At 40.5% G+C, this 21,874-nt stretch overlaps 1 protein-coding gene across 2 annotated transcripts in view; it reads left to right on the forward strand.

The window, feature by feature from the left end:
* The window catches only part of LOC109031015 (neuroligin-4, X-linked), a 649,145-nt gene that overhangs the window by 600,552 nt on the left and 26,719 nt on the right, over window positions 1–21,874 (forward strand). For both annotated transcript variants that reach the window (XM_072298040.1, XM_072298041.1), the window contains 2 exons: window positions 10,027–10,178; window positions 11,636–11,760. In XM_072298040.1, coding sequence (XP_072154141.1) covers window positions 10,027–10,178; window positions 11,636–11,760 — 277 coding nt within the window. The remainder of the gene's footprint in view (window positions 1–10,026; window positions 10,179–11,635; window positions 11,761–21,874) is intronic.

The raw sequence follows: 21,874 nt of genomic DNA on the forward strand, positions 1-21,874 counted from the left end.
CTAGAAGCAAAGTGCATATCTCCTGTTGTTAATTTTTTGGCCGTCGGAGAAATAATGATAAAACCATATTTATGTCGTATTATTGTCAATAGTTCTTAAGTGGACAGTAATTTATCAGATTATATCCAGTCGTTCATAATGGAGGGTCAAATGGACCCCCCGAAAAGGCATAAATCAATCCAAAAAAATCCCATAAAACCCCTCTGCAAGCTTTATAATTCTAATTAAGTGAATCAACAATTGAAAAATACTTGGAGAAAAACGTAGGATCGACTTTACATAGTTGCAGGAAAAAGCAAAATTATGAGCACAAATGGAGATAAAATAAGTGACATTTAAGACATTTAGAGGACCTTAATTTTGAAGCGGGCGTTTTCTGGAAATAAAAGTTATCTCACAAAAAGTCTTATTTTGACCTATCGCCCGAATCGTGGAACACCCTATGTATTCAAAATTTGCAAATTTTATCGCGCAATCAGGCAACATTGGCGGCGAAAAGCCACAACCACCCGACGCGACGTGTTTCGCGAAGTCGTGGGAGATGTTAAAGTTTGCTGAGAGTTTGTCGAAGGAATTCCGATGAATGCGGCGAGCTGCAATATTTTCCGGAAGAGAGATATGAGGCGATGCCATAAGCGCTTGTAACCCCCTCCTCCCACCTTCCTCCAACGTCTTGTGTGTGCACAGTGCATTCTCGCGGAACCAGCCCCCTCCTCCGAACCCCGGGTGTATGTCACACCGAAAAGATCCTGGAACCTATTTTTGAGTTCTTTTCGAACTTCTATGCCGGCAGAAGTCACAATGGGTGGCGTTCGATGCTGGCCTCAGGGTTGCCATTTGGAAATCGAAATATCGGCGCATCACTGTCGTAAGGACGTAACTCAATTTTCACGTCAGCCCTCTGCCCCTTCAATTAATACCATGAAAATAGGAATACAACTATTGTGCCTTCTGGGAGCTCGCTTTGCCTACCTCGTCAAATGAAGGCGAACTCTAGTGGAATAGTTTCGCTATGACTGTTGCATGCCAACGAAGGGATTAGAGTTGCTGAAAGTCATATACTTTAAACCTTTGAACGGAAAACGATTTTACCATCACTTTAATATTCACACGTAATTTATTAATTCAATCAGTATTGAAAGTTTCGCTTATTATATTTTGAGCCCCCAGGTGGTCTGCTTTCGAATTTGAACTATTTGCTGGCTGATGAACAACTTCATTTTCAAACCACGCCTAGAGCACCCTTGTTTTGTGGTCTGGTAATTTAGCTGTCTCTTTTTAAGATGTTGATTTCAAGCTCGTATAGTTCCTAGTTCTAAGATGATTACAGATGTTGTATCCTGCCGATATAGGGTTGCTACTTCTCTCAACTTTTCATTCATTTGTTCCTCTAATTTTTAAGCGCTCAGCCGATAGGCAGCGCTTTTTGATTTTGACTTGCCTCTGAGTACTAGTATACTAGTGCTAATGCGTTTAAATGGCGCACCAGCTCATCGATGTGTAGGCTTTTTTTTGGGGGGGGGGGGGGTGGGGGCGGTCCATTTTTAAAATAAATAAAGCTGTGAAAACTGTATTTTATGCTTTTAACGTAATGCGCAGGTAGTTTCGATCGTTTGTCCGTAAGAAAATTTCTTGGCGGTAGAGTAATTCTTATCGAAATTGATCGTTGAACTCAAATGAAGCCTAAAAAAACGCGCCTGATGAGCTCAACGGTGAGCTCATTTTCGGGAAACAAAAATACGCGTTTACGGTTTCCTTGGTAACCTTTGTTTGCTATCAGCTGATGTTTTATTTCCATTTCCCAGCCAAGTCGTTGAGCCAAGTCGACGGAGTTTATACGTCCTTTCTTCATTAAATACATTTACTAACACCTGAGCGCTTTTCTAATACGACAGTATTAGAACTTTCCCGCTTGTTTCTAATTATTTTGTGCAAACATTTCCAGCAAAATTGGACCCATAAAAAGAATCCGATAAGTTTTAATAATGGTTATCAAACATTTTTCCGATGTGCTTAAGACATTTGTCAAGTTTTAATCCGATAATATTCTATAGGATCGTGAGAAAACGTGTATTTGTCTCAAATGTGCAATGATACGGCGTTTGAGTTTAGCAGAGATTCCTTCTTGGCTCGGAAGGATTGGGTTGACAAAAATCCTGCCGCAGATCATCAGTAAGCAAGAGCGTGTCACCGATGCGTCTCTACTGTCAGCTCTAGTGGAGAAAGAAAGAACTTTATCTGCCTTATGTACTGGCAAATACGCCTATTTCCCATCTAGCCGGCGTACCGTAGCGGTTAGATACCTGATCCGTGAGAGAGACATCGCGGGTTCGCGCCCGCTGAAGAGATTATTTTTACTGCCCAGATTTTATTTTTAGGTGCCGCGTAGGGCATCGAAGGGTTATTTTTTCCAAAAAATAAAAGTGAGGGTTGCATTTTGATTGAAACGTAATTAAAAAGGGCTCCTCTTGCTTCAGAGAAAATTCTGGATCCAAGGTCCAGGTCCAGGGTCCCTGTATAAGGGTATACAGGGGCCGTACAATAAACTTGTTTTTTCTTGGAGGAGAAAGCAGACTCCAGACAGAAATTAATGTAACATAGTGTTCAGTTAACATCCTTTAGAATAAATTACGTAAGACCTTTTCCCCATTTTTAGGCCCCCCATACTTCTCCTTGTGCAGCACCGTAAGGCATCCCTAACCCCCCCCCCCCTCTAAAAATTACGTAAGGCTCGAATAAACCCCCCCCCCTTTTTTTTTTCTCAGTTACCTATCGTAGATCGAAGCATTACGTTTCCCGTTAGAAAACAATGAAATTTTTAAGCCACAATTTTTATAAGTGAAACTAAATTTCTGGAGTAAGTTCACAGGAAAGATTCATGATATAATCAGTTTATTAAACAAAAATACGGAGCAAAATTGAAGATTTTTTTGGCCTTGGGAGTAAATAGTTAAAAGGACAAAGTTGACGTAAGGATGAAGTCACCACTCATCATTGTGAGAATGAGTGGAGAAGTGGGAATCAAAAGAAATGATATAGGGCATGGTTCGATCGGTCAGCAATCGGTGGTTTCCTGATTTCCTCTATTTCATCTTGAATTTTATTATCAACCTGAAGAAAAATGGATTTTTGCATTTTCTTGAAATATAGGCTAAAAAGTTGACGTAAGGCTCGGCCGAGGCCTCCCCTCTCGTAAGGCACCGAAAGGCTGTTATAGACCCCCCCTCCCCCTAAGAGCCTTACGTAATTTATGGACGGCCCCTTTTTTGTATTTTTTGTATTCCTTATGGTCTTTATTACTTACAATTCCTAATCATATAGATAATAGAATAGAAATCATGCAGATTTTCCCTTTAAAAAAAGGGCGTTTAAGTTGGTTTGAGTTTAAAAGATTCCTGCTTGGCCCGAAAGGCGAGGGTTGACAAAAATCCTGCGGCCCGAAAGGCGAGGGTTGACAAAAATCCTGCGGCGCGTGGGGAGTGCAGTGAGTCTGCAGAAAGGAACATCGATGCTCCCGATTGCGCACCAGACAGTTGGCGATGGAAATTCGGCAGGATTTTTGTCAACCCTACATTCCGAGCTCAAGGAAGGAATCTCTGCTGAACAGTCGACTCCAATGATACATGGTAATGTTAAAGTAAAAGTATCGAAAAGTGATAAAAGAAGGCAGCCGGAATAGTATTATAGACCAATAATATCAGTCCCAATCAGTTTTATAATAAATCTGTCTTACTTTTCCCCTCATTTTCGGGAATTCTAACCCCCAATTCGGTCATGTACCCTTGAAACAATCAATAGCCGTTGGATCCGGGTTTTTTTCCTTTTCTGCAAATAAAATGGAAGCAAACTTACATCGAAGCGACGCGATGGTGAAATACCTAACGAAAATGCCGGGAAACTATAAACCTTATTCTTAAAAGAAGCTAGTGAAAAAAAGCTACATTCAGAAGTGTTGCCAAATTTCCCAAACTTTATGAGCTTTTTTGAGCACTCCGCGCGTGGACGTCATTGTGTGCTCAGAATTTTTTGAGTAGGAGACAACGGAGCTTAAAGATCCTCCTTTTAAGCCTATTTGGAAATCCGAGTCGAGCCAAGCGGAACGGGTTGCAGACTAGAGTTGCTACTGGCGCAAGTTTCTAATTGGAATTTGCGACCCCGCATCAACTATTTTAAGGCATGACGCTGAATATTAGCGACAGTCACTTCATTGTCTTTGACCCTTTTCCGCCCACAGCCACCCATTACGTCCTCCTTTCTTTTCTCCTAAAATTGCATCCTCCGACTCAACGTTGCATGTACAGTGCATTTTATTCTTTTTTATTTTCACCAAGGATTTTCCTGTCGCATCTTAATTCCTCACTATTATGTTTCGGTTTACGGCGGTTCACGATTAAATATTGTCATCCTCCATCCATACACGGAGAATAAAACTCCGTGCGTAGGACCCGAAGTCCGAGTTAGTCATATGGATCTCTGAAGTTTTCGGATCACGTATCTAATAACTTAAGGTTCAGCTGCCGAAGTTCGGGTCAGACATCTGAAGTACTTCGATATGTACCGAAGGGTATTCGGGTCACACATCTGAAGTACTCCGGTACATGCCGAAGTGCTTCAGATGTCTGTCCCGAACTTCGGCAGCTCGACCTCAAGTTTTCGGATGCGCGATCAGAAAACTTCAGAGATCCATATGCCCTCAACTTAGGGTCCCATGCACGAAGTGTTTTCCTCCGTGTATGTGTGTATATAACAGATATATCTGAAATCTCATTATCTTTTATTTTTTTGTATTGGTTTAACTTTAATAACAAGTCATTTTCTCATTTTTAGTTCCTTTAGGGACTCCTTTAGTTTTAACCTATTTTATGGTACTAATCGAAACTACTAGGAGTCTGATCCTTCCCCGATCTTTAAGAATCCGTTTAATGTCTAATACAATCTCGGGTCATTTACTAATAATTCTTCTGGGAGATTGTGGTTTTTATGATAGCTTCGGTCTTAGGTTTGAACTTTTCAACGTACGGTTTTTTTTTTTTTTTTTTTTTTTTTTTTTTTTTTTTTTTTTTTTTAAATGTCATTAGTGGTGAAATAGAAAATCTGAACTACACACTAAAGAAGGAAACTGTATTCAGAAAAATATGTATGTTTAAATGTGACTTTTAGATGATTCTCCATCGTAAAATCCTACCAATAGATTACGCCTTGAAAATTGTAGGACCTGCAGGTAAATGAATTATGTGCTAGCTCAGTATTTAACGATGGATGGAATCGATTGTTACTATAAACTTGTACCTCAAAATTAAATGCGTGATTTGAAATGAACAGAGGCAGGATTTAAAAATTTGACATCACTGGATTGCACTTTCAATTTTTCGCGGTCAGATATCGAGAGCGAACTAGGATTCATGGATTTCACTGGATTTATTTGGTAGATAAGATTGGGTGAGATCTTCATTAAACCGATATGCTGAAAAACCGAGTTAGTCTTTATCTCCTTCACGTATTATTTTCTAATCCGTGTCAAAGTTCACGTGATAACCGCAGAAGAGTGTCAAATCATTGGTGCCAGCACTTCGAATCAATTTCACAAATTTTACATTCACCTAAATGTTGAGGCCTATTTTTCTCGGGATATGTGTCAACAGCTCAAAACATGGAAAGTCGTAAATTATTGAATGAGCTTGAAAAGGTTGCCCTTGATCTGAATTTGTCGACTATGTTTTTACATAGCAATGAGAAATAGAATGCAATAAGTAATTTGTACCCCACTCGTTTTATTTTTTGAGGGATATTCTATGCATGTATAATTCCGCTTCGGCGATTTTATTCAGCTTGGCGTTCCTTTAAACAACATTGAACAAAAAAGGTTGTTTAGATCCTAAATTTATCCAGGAACTATATATTCAATCAAATAAAAGCTTTCGCCAGGTTGATTAAGGCGAAGCCGTCCAATTTTCTTTCAAAACTGCCGATCCATAAAAATGACACTCTTTTCATGCGGAAGTTGGTTTCGCTTACTTTCCAAATTCAATTAAAAACCAAAAAAGGTGGTGGTGTTCCAAAAGAGGTTAAAAATTGTCATCTCCCTTGTTTCATTCTTCAACTTTCATCTCTTTGGAGGTAGCTGGATCGCTCTAGTCAAAAATCCTGGAAGTATATTTCGTTAATATATTATTAATTGAAAACAATCTCAAAGACTTATGTACCTCGAGCATTTTAATCGGAAGAATATTCCGGTATCCGGACTCGCCGGAAAATCGGAGCCAACCGTAGCGAGGAAAGGCCGACGACTCTGTTTGCGCCCGCAGAAATGAGCAACTAAAAGTGTCGAATCGCGCAGTTCACTTATCTATCGAAGTTTCATCAAAGGCTCTAATAGACGGCGACAAAACTCATTTCATTTCGCAACTCACTTTAACTCTTCAACAACTCCAGCTCAAAAGGATCAGAGTTGCTCCAAGGTTTAACTTTACTTATTTTCTTTCAGTCCTTTGAACGGAAAATTCTCTAACTGTCGCTTTAAAATTCGTCCGAGATTTATTTATTTATTCGACGTTGCCGAAGCTGACGTCCGAAATGAGGATGTCGCGAGTCCGTTCCAGTTGTTGCATTTTTTCTTTCAGACAAAACGCTTCATTCCAAAAAATCCGAGCACTTTCGTGATTCATTTTCCAGTAAATAGTTCTCTCTGAATGGCTCGCCTACCTTCACCAATAGGATCCCTCCATATCCCTTTTTTCCTCTGTGTCTATATCTTTATCTATCGATTTCAACAATCAGCCCGCTGAAATTTCAAAAAGAACAAATTCATAACTATGTTCTCACACTGGGAAAAAACACATCAGATCTAGAGTCCGGACTCTTAAAAGCATCGACAAGAAAAAATACTCTTGATTCAATCAGATTTAAGCTTAAATCAAGAACCAAGCCTCTTAATTTGAGCGGATTTCCTTTTGATTTAAGCTTAAATCCGATCGAATCAGTCCTTTTTCTTGTCAATGTTTTCAAGAGTCTTGACTCTAGATCCAATGTGTTTTTTTTTTTTCAGTGTGGGATTTTGAACAAAAACGCGGGTTGACCCAATGAAATAAGACAGGAAATCTGTAACATCAAAGCCGAAATACGCGTATACATCGCATAGGATGACAATAATTAAGATGAGTCTCGATACTCTCCATTAGCGCTTTCGGGCTGCACTGGAAAAAAACATATTGGATCTAGAGTCCAGACTCTTAAAAGTATCGACAAGAAAAAATACTCTTAATTCAATCAGGTTTAAGCTTAAATCAAGAACCAAGCCTCTTAATTTGAGCGGATTTCCTTTTGATTTAAGCTTAAATCTGATTAAATCAGTCCTTTTTCTTGTCAACGTTTTCAAGAGTCTGGACTCTAGATCCAATGTGTTTTTTTTCCAGTGTTGCACAGCAGCTGAGCAGGACAACATGCTCCCTTTTACTCGATAGCTTTTTAGCTGTCGCGCATCTAACAAGCGCATTACTTCTCCATGTCCATCGCAATCACCTACCTTCACCAATAGGAGCCTTCATATCTCTTTTTTTCCTCTGTGTCTATATCTTTATCTATCAATTTCAACAATCAGCCGCTGAAAATTCCAGAGGAACACATTCATAGCTATGTTCTCAATGTAAATATGTTAGCGAAAAAAACTTGGCAACTTGCGTATGATGATACGATGTTCCTCCTTAGTACGGTAGTTTCCCTCTGTCACTCGGCTTCATCTGGAGCGTGGATCGTTAGACAGAGCCGCTCTTCGGGTTGCAGGATCCCGATGTTCCCCGGAAGTTCCGGTCGCCGCGGAGCCGGAGGCGGGGGAGATGAATGGAACACAACATCTTCTCGTAATTAAAATACAACTTGCTTGATATTTATGAAGTCGGGAGGGAGATAGGCGCTGCCGGAGAGAATAGCTAATGTCTTCTTAAGTCGGGTAATTATCGCCGCGGAAGATAGGCCACCGCAACGCACGAGCCCGGCCTCGGACGTGAAAAATGCAAATGAGCCGGTTCCCGCTCGATGAGAACATATCCATTATCTGATGAGCCGCGGAACACGAGCACTACCATATCGCCAAGGGCTCATCTACAAAGGGACATGTTCTTTTATAGAAACAAAGCGTTCGAATGAGCTCGTCGACGACGTCATAGTCTGCCGCTGAAATCCTCTGCTCTCGGGTCGGGCCGCTCTCTGGAGGCTCGGAGATACAGACTACGTCTTGTAATAAGGAACCACCATTTGTGGCTCATCCGCTAAAGTATATATATCTGCATAAAGAAACCAATAATAGGTTTTGGTTCCTAAAATGAGCCGGGCATGATGGTTTCCTATCGTGAAACAAGGGGCTTGGAGGGCAAGGCGCAAAAGTGCAATTTTTGCTATTTCTAGAAAAACGTGTTTGAAGTTTCGAAATTACATGGATCCTAACGGCGGAAAGAAAGTCCAAACCGACTTTTTGATGCTTAGAAATTGGAATTTAAAGGCGAATTTTTCTCAGAAGATGTCGTAAGACTAGTTTCACTTGACATCATTAATATCTCAATTTTTTCAAAAACTGCACTTATGCGCCTTGTCTTCCAAGCCCCTCAACTGTAGTTCATATGGTAACTAGAATTTTAGAAGTTCTTGGAGTTCATACTGTTAAACGAATATTCGACATTCTGCCACATGCCTTCCGATGTTGTATTAAATAAAAATAAGACAAACGGAACCGAAACAACATGGAAATAGATCGAGGGAAAGGATGCGTCTTGATGACGGCGCAGAGATACAACTATTCGTGCTTGACGGATGTCCGCGTTGCGTCTGTAAAATTGAAGGCGCTAGGCTCGAATTCGCAATGCTCCGCTCTATGCTGTCATTGAGGTGTCGCTCAGATTCGGGAGAAAAGCTTGATGACGAGGCAAAAATACGTTCTTCCCACCTTCGACTTCGTTGTTCACGTAGCCCTTGAAGCACCACTGTAAACATAAGATAAATGGAACCAATACAACATGGAAATAGATCGAGGGAAGGTACGCGCGTTGATGACGGCGCAGAGGTACAACTATTCGTGCTTGATGGATGTCCGTGCTGCATCTGCAAAATTGAAGGCGTGATGGTGCGAAGCGGAACCCGTAGTACTCCGATCCATTCTGCCGATGCAATGAGATGTCGCTCAGATTGGGGAGACATGTTAAAAAACGAGGCTAGAAAACGTATCTGCCCTTTTATTTTAGGCTATGTTGAAACTTCATTTTTTCTTCTTTTTTTAATTTGATGTTTGACTCTTTTTGGGATGTATTTGTAGACCTGCATCTGAATCTGAAACTGGTAGGTACCGGCCCCTTACAACCCGCGGATAGCGTGTTTTAAGCGAGTTTAACGTGTTTGGGTCAATTTGGTCCGACTTTGGTATCTAAGGGTCAACGCAGTTTTACGTTTTGTCTGATTGATAGGTATAGTTATGTTATTGGCCCAGGCAAAATAAAGTTTGTTCTTAGTGTGTAAATAATTTGATCGTGAAGTATTTTAAAACATTCCAAAAAGCGCAGTCCACGTGGAAATACGTATAGCAAATAAATAGAAAGACAATACGATTCCACACCGAGGAAAACCACCAGACGTCCTCAACCTACGCGACAACCCACTTTTCTAATTTACTCGCCTGAAAATATTTTCATCGTCAAAAATGTTCCGCACACAGAAAAAAATAGACGGTGCTGACGACAAAACTTCTGTTCTCAGGGCTCCTGCAGTTTCTTTGTTACACTTACAGAATTTTTCTGTTCTCAACCTGTTTTTTGTACAACAGAATACTGCAGAGAAACTGCTGGAGTCCAGTGAACAGAAGGTTTTGTCATCAGCACCATCTATTTTTTTCTGTGCATGAACGTTTTTCTAGAGAATAATTGTAAGATTATTGAAAAATACTTTGTTAAGAAACTACGTTCCCCCAAGTGATTACTTGCTTCCATCTCCCAGCTTCAAATTGAAATCGTACTAACTGTTTTTTGTTTTGTTTGTCTGGAACAGCGGATGGGATCCGTGCACGGTGAAGAACTGCCCTACTTATTTGGAGCGCCCCTGGTGGAGAGTTTCAGCCACTTCTCGCATAATTACACCAAGGCCGAAGTGACTCTCTCAGAAACTTTCATCGTCTATTTGACGAATTTCGCGCGCACAGGGTAAGTACCACAACTGCCACCTTAATACACTCTTTCCTTCCAACATTGCCTGCTCCAGAGACGAAGTGCATTCCGGGACCAACATTTTTCCCCTTTTTATGATGAATGATGAGCGACAAACTGAGCATGATTCTCATCTCTTGATGAATAATGAATTTTGTAGAGAGAGTTCGTCATACTAGACCTTGTCTGCTCTCTAGATTTCTCAACACACCGTTCACTAATTACAAAAATGAGCCTGTTGCAAACTTTTGCCAGAGCATAAAAATAAGAGTTTTGCCTCATAGATAATGTCTCGAAAATCACGATGAGTACATAGGCAAACTCTAAAATGCACTCCCAACTTTCCAATCTGCGTAAGAAATTTGCGTTTACTAAAGCTTCCCGCTTCAAAAAGTCTATTATAGCACAGGTGAACATTTCGTTAGAGTTGTTCCATTCAAGCCCTGCTCAACATGGCCGACGCTTCCGCGCGCAAGTTGAGGAGAGCACGAGGTCAATTAACGCGAATATCAATCTACTCGAGAAAAATGTGAATGTAAACACGCCGATTGTTATCCGGTGGTTAGAATCAGAGTCCCGTCACATGTGTTTTGGCGGATTGGCGTCGGCTATGTTGAATATTGCGCAGTATCCTTGTGAGTAGGGGTTGGATGGAATGACTCCTCTAACGAAATGTTCACCCGTGCCGTCGTATCGTTTTTGAAGCGGAAAGCTCGAAAAAACGCAAATTTCTTATGCAAATTGTGGAGTAAGGAGTGCATTTTGTCTATTTTTCCAATTGCGTAGCTGCAAATTTTATTAGGAACATTCAGCTGCGCAATGCGCATCCCTTCCCCTAAAGCTTATATTATAGCGGCACGTTGAATCAACTTCAGCCTACACAGCACTAACCAAACGCCCGGGAACAATCTATTTATTCTTTCCCGCTTCAACTTTGAAACGCATCGCTTAACGCACCACATTTCTCTGACGGGAGACGTGTCTCTCCCTCTCTTTCTCTCTCTGGAAATATTCATTTTGCAGTTTTATAAGAGCCTTACAGCTTTGCTTTTGACTTCGACTCAGGTGTTCTGGGCGGGTTGGGAGAAACAGTTTAGCGTTTTTCGTGTATACATCACTTACAACAGTGCCTTACGCCCAAGTTCTTTTTTTGCAAAGAGATTTCTCAGTCGAGCTTTTGGAACTGAAAACCCTTTTTCCTTTAAAATTTATATTTTGGTTTCTCGACGGAAAATTTGACCAATTTCCAGCCACTCTCTAATCATTCATCCCTTAGTAGCGCTCGCCTTGTCGTGGCGGGAATTTGGAGAAGACACGCAATATTAGGTGACGTAAATTAAGTGTCCGGCAGAGTATTATCATTTTCTGCTTCATCCATTTGAATATACCTACTAATGTTGTTGTGTTACTTGCCTCTGTTTGATTTGATTTGATTTGATTTTTTTGCTTTCTAGGAATCCAAATGAATTTCCAGCTCAGCAGGACTCGTCTGCCTCAACACTCAAGGACAAAGTGAGGTATCATAGGAATATCAGCTGGGAAGGATATGACCCCGTTCATCAAAAGTACCTCGAATTTAGTAAGTTTCCGATGTCTTTTGCTTTTGTTCGGTTTATTCAATTATTTTAATTTACTTTGTAGGAGCTTTGCACTTTTCAGAGAGTATTTTTTTATGTAAAATTCTAAGTTTTAGTTTAAAATTCTAGTATGCCGTGCTTAAAGTTTGATAAAATCGCAGTATTTGTATGCCCTTTTACGTCTTTTATTGGCACGTAAATGGAGTAAACCAAAAATGAGATGATTCCTTGGGCACGAGGAATATTTTTCCGCATTGTGTCTGGAATTCTTGATTTTTAATTTTTGTATTTACCCTGATTTCCGGGGATACGTATCCTGATTGAAACCCAGGATTTGTTCGTCTTCCCTTCTAAATTATCTCAAAAGAAACACAAATTCATCCCTAAGATCTCTGACAACGGTATCACCTCTTCCATTTGTTGTCTCTTTTTTAATCATCAATACCCACTAATTTTTTAAAATTATTTGATCCCGGAGCTGGAAAGGAAAAAATTCCCGGCCTGCAATAACGATTCCCTTACGAATTCACCAGTTTTTCCGAGAACTCTTAATTCCTGGGGGAATCCTAGTATTTTCTCGTTTTTTCAGACCCCAGACACAATGGCGTTCCTTCAAAACCTCGAAACCCAATTTTTCAAACAAACTCGACGAAAATCGACAGTTTTTCCTTCGTTAACGAGGTCCCCTTTCCTGTGAACAATCACAAATTAGGGAATCCTAATGTGCCTCCATTTCTATTCAAGTCGAATCTTCCCATTCTTTACCCCACCACCCGATCACTCACAGCGAAAAGACTCACCTCACGGCGATTCCACCCCAACTACAACAGTCAAGAGGCAACGGCTGGGGCATTCTGCCGTGCTAAGGGAAAACGCCGTATGAACATTCGATAGTTGCCAGATTTCCCCTGTTAAAACGTTAATTTTTGGGGAATGCTATGAAAATTTGTCCTTGAAATTTTCAGGAACTTTAGGTGAAATTGCAAACATAATTATCTGAAAAATTGGAAAAATAATATTTAAAAATTTTCCCGGAAATTCGTGATTTATCAAAGGCAATTTGGCAACGCCTGGAGATTTATACGACGTTTTTCCTTAGCTCGACAGCATTCCGCCCGAGCGATTTGTCATGTCTCATTAGCACGATTCCTTCCCCGCTCACCAGCCGAGGAGCAATAAAATGACGGAATCCCGCGCGCCGGGCTCGATAACGCCCGCGAAGCGCCTTGAATTTGCAAGTAGGCAACCGGCGAGGCAGCGAGTTAAGTTTAACGATCACAAACAGAGGGTTTAAAAAGTAAGAGGTAATGAAAGTGATAGTTCGGCATTTTTCCTCAAGCTTACACTGGGGAGATTACTCCGAACAGCGATGTTGCCTTTTTCACGCCGGGAACGTGGAGTTTCCGTTATGATTGGGATTTTAATCATTCGAAATGGCAAACTTGCGGAGCGTGGAGGCATGTTAACGTCTCGGCAGCGTTTGTAAACGTTGCTGTTGTGCTTAGTCAGTCTGAATGTCGCAAGGAAGTTTACTTTTGACCGGAACAAATCCCAGAAATGAGATGCTGAACGGAGGATATTGCAGAATTTACGCTCAGGATTTCCAGGAACAATGTTCATCTCGGAGAGAACTTTAATCAGCCATGAATCTTTATCTTCTGGAAATCTTAATTAGGGAAACTCGTGTTTTGGAACTATCTCATTCATTATTTTTTCATTTTTTGGGATCTTTCTCCTTTCTTCTAATCTATGGATGTAGCTTCATTGTACTGCCTTGCTAAAAAAAAACGCCGAATGAACATAGGACTGTTGCCAAATTTCCCTCGATAAAATGTTCATTTTTAAGGCAAGTTATGAATATTTTTCCTTGAAATTCTCAGAAAATTTAGGTGGAGTTGCGAACAAAATTATCTGAAAAATTGGGAGGAAAATATTGACAAGTTTACCAGGAAATTCTTGTTTAATCAAAGGACATTTGGCAACGTCTGGGGGTGCGCACGGCGTTTTTCCTTAGCACGGCAGTGTAGCAAGCAGTTGTGCTCTGTGCTCCAGGGACAAACTGTTTCATTGTGGCTCAAAGATTGCCGGGGAAAAAAAATATCATTGAGAACGCCAAGTTTTTACATCCTATGATACTCATCTTAATATTGCCTTTTGAAGAGCACGATAAATGACGTCATCCATAACTGATTCTACAATTTGTAAAATGGGGTGCACTAGATGAAATCTAAATAACTTGTCGGCTCGGCTAATTTTAGTAACAGCACACGTGCCATTGATTTCTATTTTGCAGGTAGACGTCTTTATGATAAGGTAGGAAAATCAGCTATTTTCCATACACAGTTCAATCCAAATAATTGAATGCATTGAGTTTTAAAGTAATTGCCTAACATGAAAATGTCTAGTGGATGATCTAATTGATCTATGATAATCACGAGTCTTCTCAATTGCTCATAAATGTCTCACTTTGTTTAAAATCGCAAGAAACGGTCACTTTGAAAACTTTGAAAGCTGTTTCCTGCACAGTTCAATCCAAATAATTGAATGCATTGAGTTTTAAAGTAATTGCCTAACGTGGAAATGTGTGGTGGATGATCTAATTGATCTATGATAATCACGAGTCTTCTCAATTGCTTACATATTTCTCACTCGTTTAAAATCTTAAGAAACGGTCACTTTGAAAACTTTGAAAGCTGTTTTCTGCACAGTTCAATCCAAATAATTGAATGCATTGAGTTTTAAAGTAATTGCCTAACATGGAAATGTCTGGTGGATGATCGAATTGATCTATGATAATCACGAGTCTTCTCAATTGCTTACATATTTCTCTTTTTGTTTAAAATCGCAAGAAACGGTCACTTTGAAAACTTAGATCTACTTCCCACAGCACCCGGAGAGAGGCTGCTAGAATTTTAAGCGAATCCGAAAAATCTCAACGGTATACTATTAAGCTCGTGACAGTTACCTCCTTTGTTACATACCTCCTAGCACGCAGTGAAAACTCAACAATCATCAGAAGCTTCCCCGGACGGAAGCCAAACTGCAAATAAAATAAAAAAATAAATAAAAAACAAAAATATAAAAAAATCTATCAAGTCTATCTTCATGTCCCAGCCCGAAAAAGCGCGGAAGTGTCTATTCAGATTCCTGGAAGGAGGAGCGAATCCCGAAGCTGCTTAGCGGGGAGGCGTGAATTATCGACAATCGATATTTTTCCATGTGAAGCTACAGAATAAAATCGATTATTACGGCATACTCTGATAATCGATCCTTTTGTATACGTTTAAATTGCAGATCCATCGATTTATCGCAATGCACGACACGCCACCGACGCTGCTTCCGGAATCCTGTCATTCTGGAATGTGAGGCGCGTGAGTCTCGGTTTGATTATGTCCCCCCGGGACGGGGGGGGGGGGGGTGGTCCCCGGTGGCGGGGCAGGAAGAAAAATGATAGAAGCGAATCCCGGTTCCTGTTGTGCCGAACGCGTTTTACCCTCCGTTTTATTCGAATGCTCGAGCGGTGGAAGGCTTAGAGGAACGTCTTCGGATCCGATTGACGAGCCGAGCCGAATTCGGTCGGAGGATTCTGCACAATTTATTCGACGCTGCTGCCGAACGGCTCTGTCTTTAGGACATTAAAATAAAAATAAAAGGCCCCGCGGGCTCTAAATTAGGTCATTGTTGACATCGCAATCGATTCAATTTTGATACAACGATGGATTTGTAAGGGTATTATTGATCAACTGGACGTATTTCTACCGAACAGACCTATGTGGAGGTGAGAAATATGGGGTGTGCTCTAGAAAGCTGCATAAGAAGCAATGTAAAAGTGGGCGTGATTCCTTTTGTAGAATTGGAAAAGCGGGATATTGCATTCTATCAAACAGACCTATGTGCCAACTGAATGCGGGATTCATGAGCCGCGAGGATGGGACGAGAGCGTTGTGGACAGGGCTCATGAGTTAAAGCGCACTACGAGGAGCACGAGGAGCAGCATCGATGGCATCCATTTCCGTTGACGTCACTGGCGCTTTATTATTCTCACTCACTTTTACGGCCAGAGAACTGACGAGCACACCCCATATTTCTCACCTCCACATAGGCCTCCTCATAGATAGAAATAGTCCAACTTACCTGTTTCTCTTCCTTCTTGGCCCGATCCATGCATACGTTGGTTTCTTATTTTGACAACAGGGCCGGATTAAGGGAGTGGCCACATGGGCCGCGGTCCATGGCGGCAAATTTTGCAATTTCTTAAATGTAGGCATACAAAAAAATCGGATTCAGAAAAAAAATTACAAACGAGAAAAATCGGCAAAATCTCTCATTTCCTGAGAGTATAGTAATTTCTAATTTTGTCGTCTTTCGGTGATACAAGAGATAGCACCTTTAATTAGAACCAAACACGCAATTTGGCCTGGAGCGGCGCGGCGCAGAGAGCATTGATAACGAGGACTTGAGATGAAAAGAAGAAACCCTCGCCGCGGTGGTCGACCATGTTACACATATTAGCGCCTACAAGACTGCGTGAACACTTCACGCATTGCGGCAAAAACAGTGCACTCAGCAGCGATCGGCACGGCGCGACGCGGCGCGGCGTGAAACGCATAGCGCCCACAAGACTGTAGGAATACTTCACGCATTGCGCTAAACGCAGTGCGGTCAGCGTGGCCTGGTGGCGGAAGTTAAGATGATTAAACAACATTTATGTTTGTTCTTTCATAATTTTGAAATGAAACTTTTGAAAATCAAGTTTTTCATTTCTTTTCCTTTTGGGTCAAAAGGAAAATAAACGAAACATTCGATTTTCAGTTAGACAACATTTTGCATGAGGGAACTATTAGATACCGAGTAGTCGAACCTGAGCCATTAGTTTCCTAAACAGATACATGATTTTGTAGATAAGCCTGAAGTAGTATGAAAATTAGACCTAGGGATTAAAAAAGATGCCAGAGTTCTGGAAATAATAAGAATTCGTTGATCAGCAACTTCTTAAATAAGTTCAACCCACACTTTAATGGATATTTTTACCAAGAATTGCACTTCTTCGCCAGTATCCTCCCCCTTTCCTCTTAATAATAAACTTTCCTTAACGATTTGCATTCCATTGGTCTTTGGGTGTTCTTCATGAAAAGTCGAGAACGGATTTACTAATGAGAAAACGGAAAAATTTAGTAAAACTTTCTCTGCTCTCCGCACTCTAGTAGAGACAGCACTAAATAGTCAAATAAAAAAAACCTGACAACATTTCATAGATATTAGCGCGTGCAAAAATCATCCATTGATGCATCTATTCTGCAACTTCAATTCAAAGCAGCTCAAACGAGGCCCAGATAAACGCAGAAGACATCCAAATAGACCTGGAGCAGCATGAGAACGCATCCTCTATTCACGCCTACTCGCCGTCGCTTTTTTAAGGCATTTTTGTCAAGTTTCATCAGAAAGTGATACAATATTACTTACTCGAATGGGCCGGAAATAGTGTGATTTTGCTCAAGCCGACAATTAGGCTTTGCAGCTGAGTCCTCCCGCCTTGAAAAATGGGAGCGTTCTTAATCATGTGGAAATGCTACGATACGCTGCATCTGAACATCGGCAGGAATATTTGTACTTTTTCAAGTCATACAGATTGACGTAAAACGTAGCAAGTTGCATTTACATTTTTTTCAATTTCCTTGGAATCTTTAGGAATCCAAGTATAGAAGTTGCAAAAAAAGGGAAACCTACGGGTCGATTGTTGAATCGTTAGCGAATGAGTTTGATCGATAACTACCTATCTGCACAATTCTATATATCGATCAAGGTCATTCGGCAACGATACAACAATCGTATGATCGATAACTCCCAATCTTCACAATGCTATACATCGATCGATGTCGTCCGATAACGATTCAACAATCGTTTGATCGATAACTACCTATCTTCACAATGCTATATGTCGACCGATGCCATCCGATGACGATTCAACAATCGTTTAATTGATAACTCCCTATCTTCACAATGCTATATATCGATCAATGCCATCCGATAACGATTCAACAGTCGTTTGAACGATAACTACCTATCTTCACAATGCTATATATCGATCCAGGTCATTCGACAACGATTCAATAATCGACCCGGTTAGGCTGCGTTTTGCAATAGCAACGATAAACGGCTTATTTTTTCCTTTTCGTTTAATTCTCTTTCGTTGCCAGTTGAGAATGGAATTTGAATACATCGAAACGCCCTGGTTTCAAAATGTTCCTTTAATCCTATCTTTTCCAGATTAAGATGTTTCTATCCTGCATTTTTGGCTGGTTAAGTTGTTTATCATCCTTCATGAATATGGCGTTTCATCGTGGGAAAGAAAATTCGTTTTTTCGTGAGCATGAATTTTGAACCTCCTGGTCCTAATGCAAACGATCACCATACATTTTTTGTCATAGCTTTTATTCTAGAGCTCTATACTGGTCCAATTTTTATACTTTTTGCGGTCATCAACAGGCTCTAACCTCTAGATAAGTCCGTTCTCTTTAAATTTTTGAAATAAGACCCAGGAGGCGGTTCTCTGAAGGCGTGAAACGTCCTTTGAGGGCCAGGGGGCACCCGTTGGTGAACTTCAAACCATGTTTTTTTTCATCAGTCAATTTTGAACGTTTTCAACTAATTTCACTAAATTTTGCATGATTTTTTGATGTAGAGACACATATTAAAGTTTTCAGTTCTCACCCCGTCTAGTGGTCCATCGGTGACCCCAGATGACTGCGGACTTCCGAGAACAAAGCCAGATGATATCTCGCGAGAAATATGAACTCGGGGGTTATTTTTATGGGAGGAGGGGGTCGTGGGGAGCAAAACGCGAATTTGGGGCGACCAGCCGCTGTCAGGAACCCGAGTGCAAGTTGCCTTGTACGCTTGGCGAACTTCAAATTAAAATCGGGGCTCTTATTTTCCCTCGCCCTCCCGGCAGTGTGGGCGCCGCGCCGTTAGTTCTGCAACCCGCAATTCTTATTAATATGTTTTCGTTCCCCGCCGGCCGAGAAGCGCGCTGTTGTAAAATGCGCCCAAATTGAAATGCTAAACCGTGAAGGGTTAAGGAAACTAGTCATGTAAACATGAAAAGTTGGGCAAAAAAACCCAAGTGCAATAAGATAGGGACTAGTAACTTTCAGACAGAGCGCAATCAAAATTGTATGGCTGCGGAGCGCCACACAGGAACCGGAAACGAAGTTGCGTCCTCTGAAATTAAAACCCCTAAATTAGAAGTCCCTCAGATGTTTGCAGATTCTGCATTGATTGAAATTAGCGGACGACTGCTTTCAGAAGCTAAAGTATCTCTATTAACAATTGATAGGATGAAGCTTTTAAGCGTGATTCTTAATCTTTTTATTTCAAGAATTCCTTTCAAGCACTAGTAGCAAAAATTGGATGTTTTTAGTGGGTGTTCTTTTTGAAAAATCGCAAGAATAAAACAAAAAATTGGGCGTGCCTTACTTTTAAGTCTTTTGTTCATAGCACGCCTCAATAACAGCAATGGGAAGCGTCGTAATAGTCGCTGCGCTGAGAGCATGAAGAAAACTGAAACGCCTTCAATTATTAGGAAGCAACACGCGCCTCGCAAGATTTCGAATAGTTGCATCCAGGCGCTAGTATGAATGTCATGTTGTTTTGTTTCCTTTCTTTTACATGTCATCTGGTTCATGCTGCGCGTATACGTTTAAAATCAAATCGATTTTTTCAGAAGGGCGTAATTTCATCGAAGAAGGAGGGTTAATTCATCACTGGTGGGCCATGTCGGGGGATTATTAAATCTGTTTTTCATTTTTATAATTGAAGAGTAAAATTGATACCTTTCGGACCGGGGCCACAAATAATTCAAAATACCAACAATTCCAGAGGTTTACTTTTTATTTAGATCAATGTACCGTATTTAGCAATTTCTTTTAGAGATTCTTTCCTTTCACAGACAATTTGCTGCCAATCCCAACGTAGAAAAGAAAGTGTTGTTGGCAACTAACCGGACAGTTTATTTCCGTTTACTCGTTTTTCTAAAAATCGCCAAGGATTTATTAAGATCTTGAACTTCGCTAGGTTATTCTGCAGTACAGTGGCACCATCGCATTTACAAGAGGCAACTCGGTTTAAGGCCTCGGTAACTTCTTTTCAGATTCTCACAGTCTCGGACTCTCGTCCTCTCTTCTTTTACTTTCCTAGTAGTCCAGGCGCCTGGTAGCTAAAAATGAGGCTACCTGGAATTTTGGGTACACAGCGATTTTTTTGGCTTACTTTATGTTTTTTGGGTCGCTGAATCCGAATCTGAAGTTTCCGCACGCGTATCTGGTGAGCATTTTCCGCTATTTTGAAAAAATGGCCTAAAAAGGCCTTTTTTTGCGGTTTTTTTTATATAGCGGCTACGGATGAGGAAAAGTCCCGGATTTAGCTAATGTTTTGAATAGCTGACATAATTTGGAAGAAAATGGTGTATACATATGTTAGGTTTGCTTAAAAATTGAGGAAGATACAGCATCGTGAACATCGCGCCTATTCACGTTTTCGCGGCGCACCCGTCAACGCGCGATCCGGCTCGCCGCGGTCAGCCAAGTTCCGAAGCGTTCCAAAGTTCCGAGATGCGAGGTTCCGCAATTTTTGAGCAAACCTAGCATATTCATATACCATTTTCTTCCAAATTTTGTCAGCTATTCAAAACATTAGCTAAATCCGGGACTTTTCCTCATCCGTAGCCGCTATATCAAAAAAACCGCAAAAAAAGGCCTTTTTAGGCCATTTTTTCAAAATAGCGGAAAATGCTCACCAGATACGCGTGCGGAAACTTCAGATTCGGATTCAGCGACCCAAAAAACATAAAGTAGGCCAAAAAAATCGCTGTGTACCCAAAATTCCAGGTAGACTTACCAGGCGCCTGGACTATAGCCTTTGTTTGAGTTTCCGCTGAGAATCGGAGAAAGTATATTTTTGACCACTTAACTTACAGCTCTCTCTCCTTTGTGCAAGCTTTGTTTCCTCTGCTTTTATCTCATCAGATCCTTACAATTTAATAATGCCAAAGCAATAGAATAAGGTTTTAATGTAAGTTTTTTTTACAATTCTATTTTTTTAAGGGTTTTAACAATTGAAAATAACAGGGTATTGTAAAAGACACTTGAATTGAAAAAAAGAAAACTAAGCGGTTTATCAGTCTTCCCCTTTTTTCTACTTTATTTAGCTGCTTCCTTTCTTTGGATCATTTCGATTTTACTCAAAGATTTTCAAGTAATATCCTTACGATACTTCTCTAACTTTTCAGAGTTTCCATTCTTTTCGAGTTATTTCTAGGCATCTACTGGGCTTTTTTCCATATTTTTTTGGCATAAGATAATAATACGTAAATCAGTGGCGTGGCGCGCTTTGCGATAAATTGATTGATCTGCCATTACAACCTATGGAAAAGGATCGAATAGCAGGGTATTCGCAACGAACACCTTAATAATCGATTCTTTATCACCGCGTCAAATGGGGAAATATCGATATAATCAATCATCCATGCCTCACCACTGACCAAAATTAATCTTCTTTTTTTTAACTTTTCAAATGAAGGCTCAGGAAGTATGAATATGTGTCATTTCATGGAGGCCTTAAAGTCTGAAAGGGCAGCCAACCTTTCAAAAGTTATTTTATGAAAAAAAAAAGAAAAGGAAAAAAGGTCTTGCAAATAATTGACTTAATCCTCTTCCATTTAAAAAAATGAATGTACAGCCTCTCGAACAAATGTTGATTCTAACAGTAACATAAAGTAACTCGTTATAAGAGTATGCAATTTTGAAATCATAGGTTTATTGCTATTGAGTTCTGATTTATTTGTAGAAACTATTCGAAGACATAGAGCGTTTTTTGTCCCGCGGAACACTCTCCTATGTATGATCTGGGCTGATTATGTCAATTTTGAGTTAAAATGGACGGTTCCTTGTCAGTAAATGGTCACACACCCACACATGTCCATACATAAAACACTCTAGTTTCAGATTGTTATCGTCGCAAAGCAGCCCTTGGGGGCGCGTCCAAGGTGGGGTCGGACCGCGTAGCGGACAGAGAGACTCTATTTACTCTTGTTAGCGTTTTCAAAAGGCAAGTTGGTAG

This window comes from Bemisia tabaci, chromosome 3 (assembly GCF_918797505.1).
Source record: "Bemisia tabaci chromosome 3, PGI_BMITA_v3".
NCBI classification, from domain to species: domain Eukaryota; kingdom Metazoa; phylum Arthropoda; class Insecta; order Hemiptera; family Aleyrodidae; genus Bemisia; species Bemisia tabaci.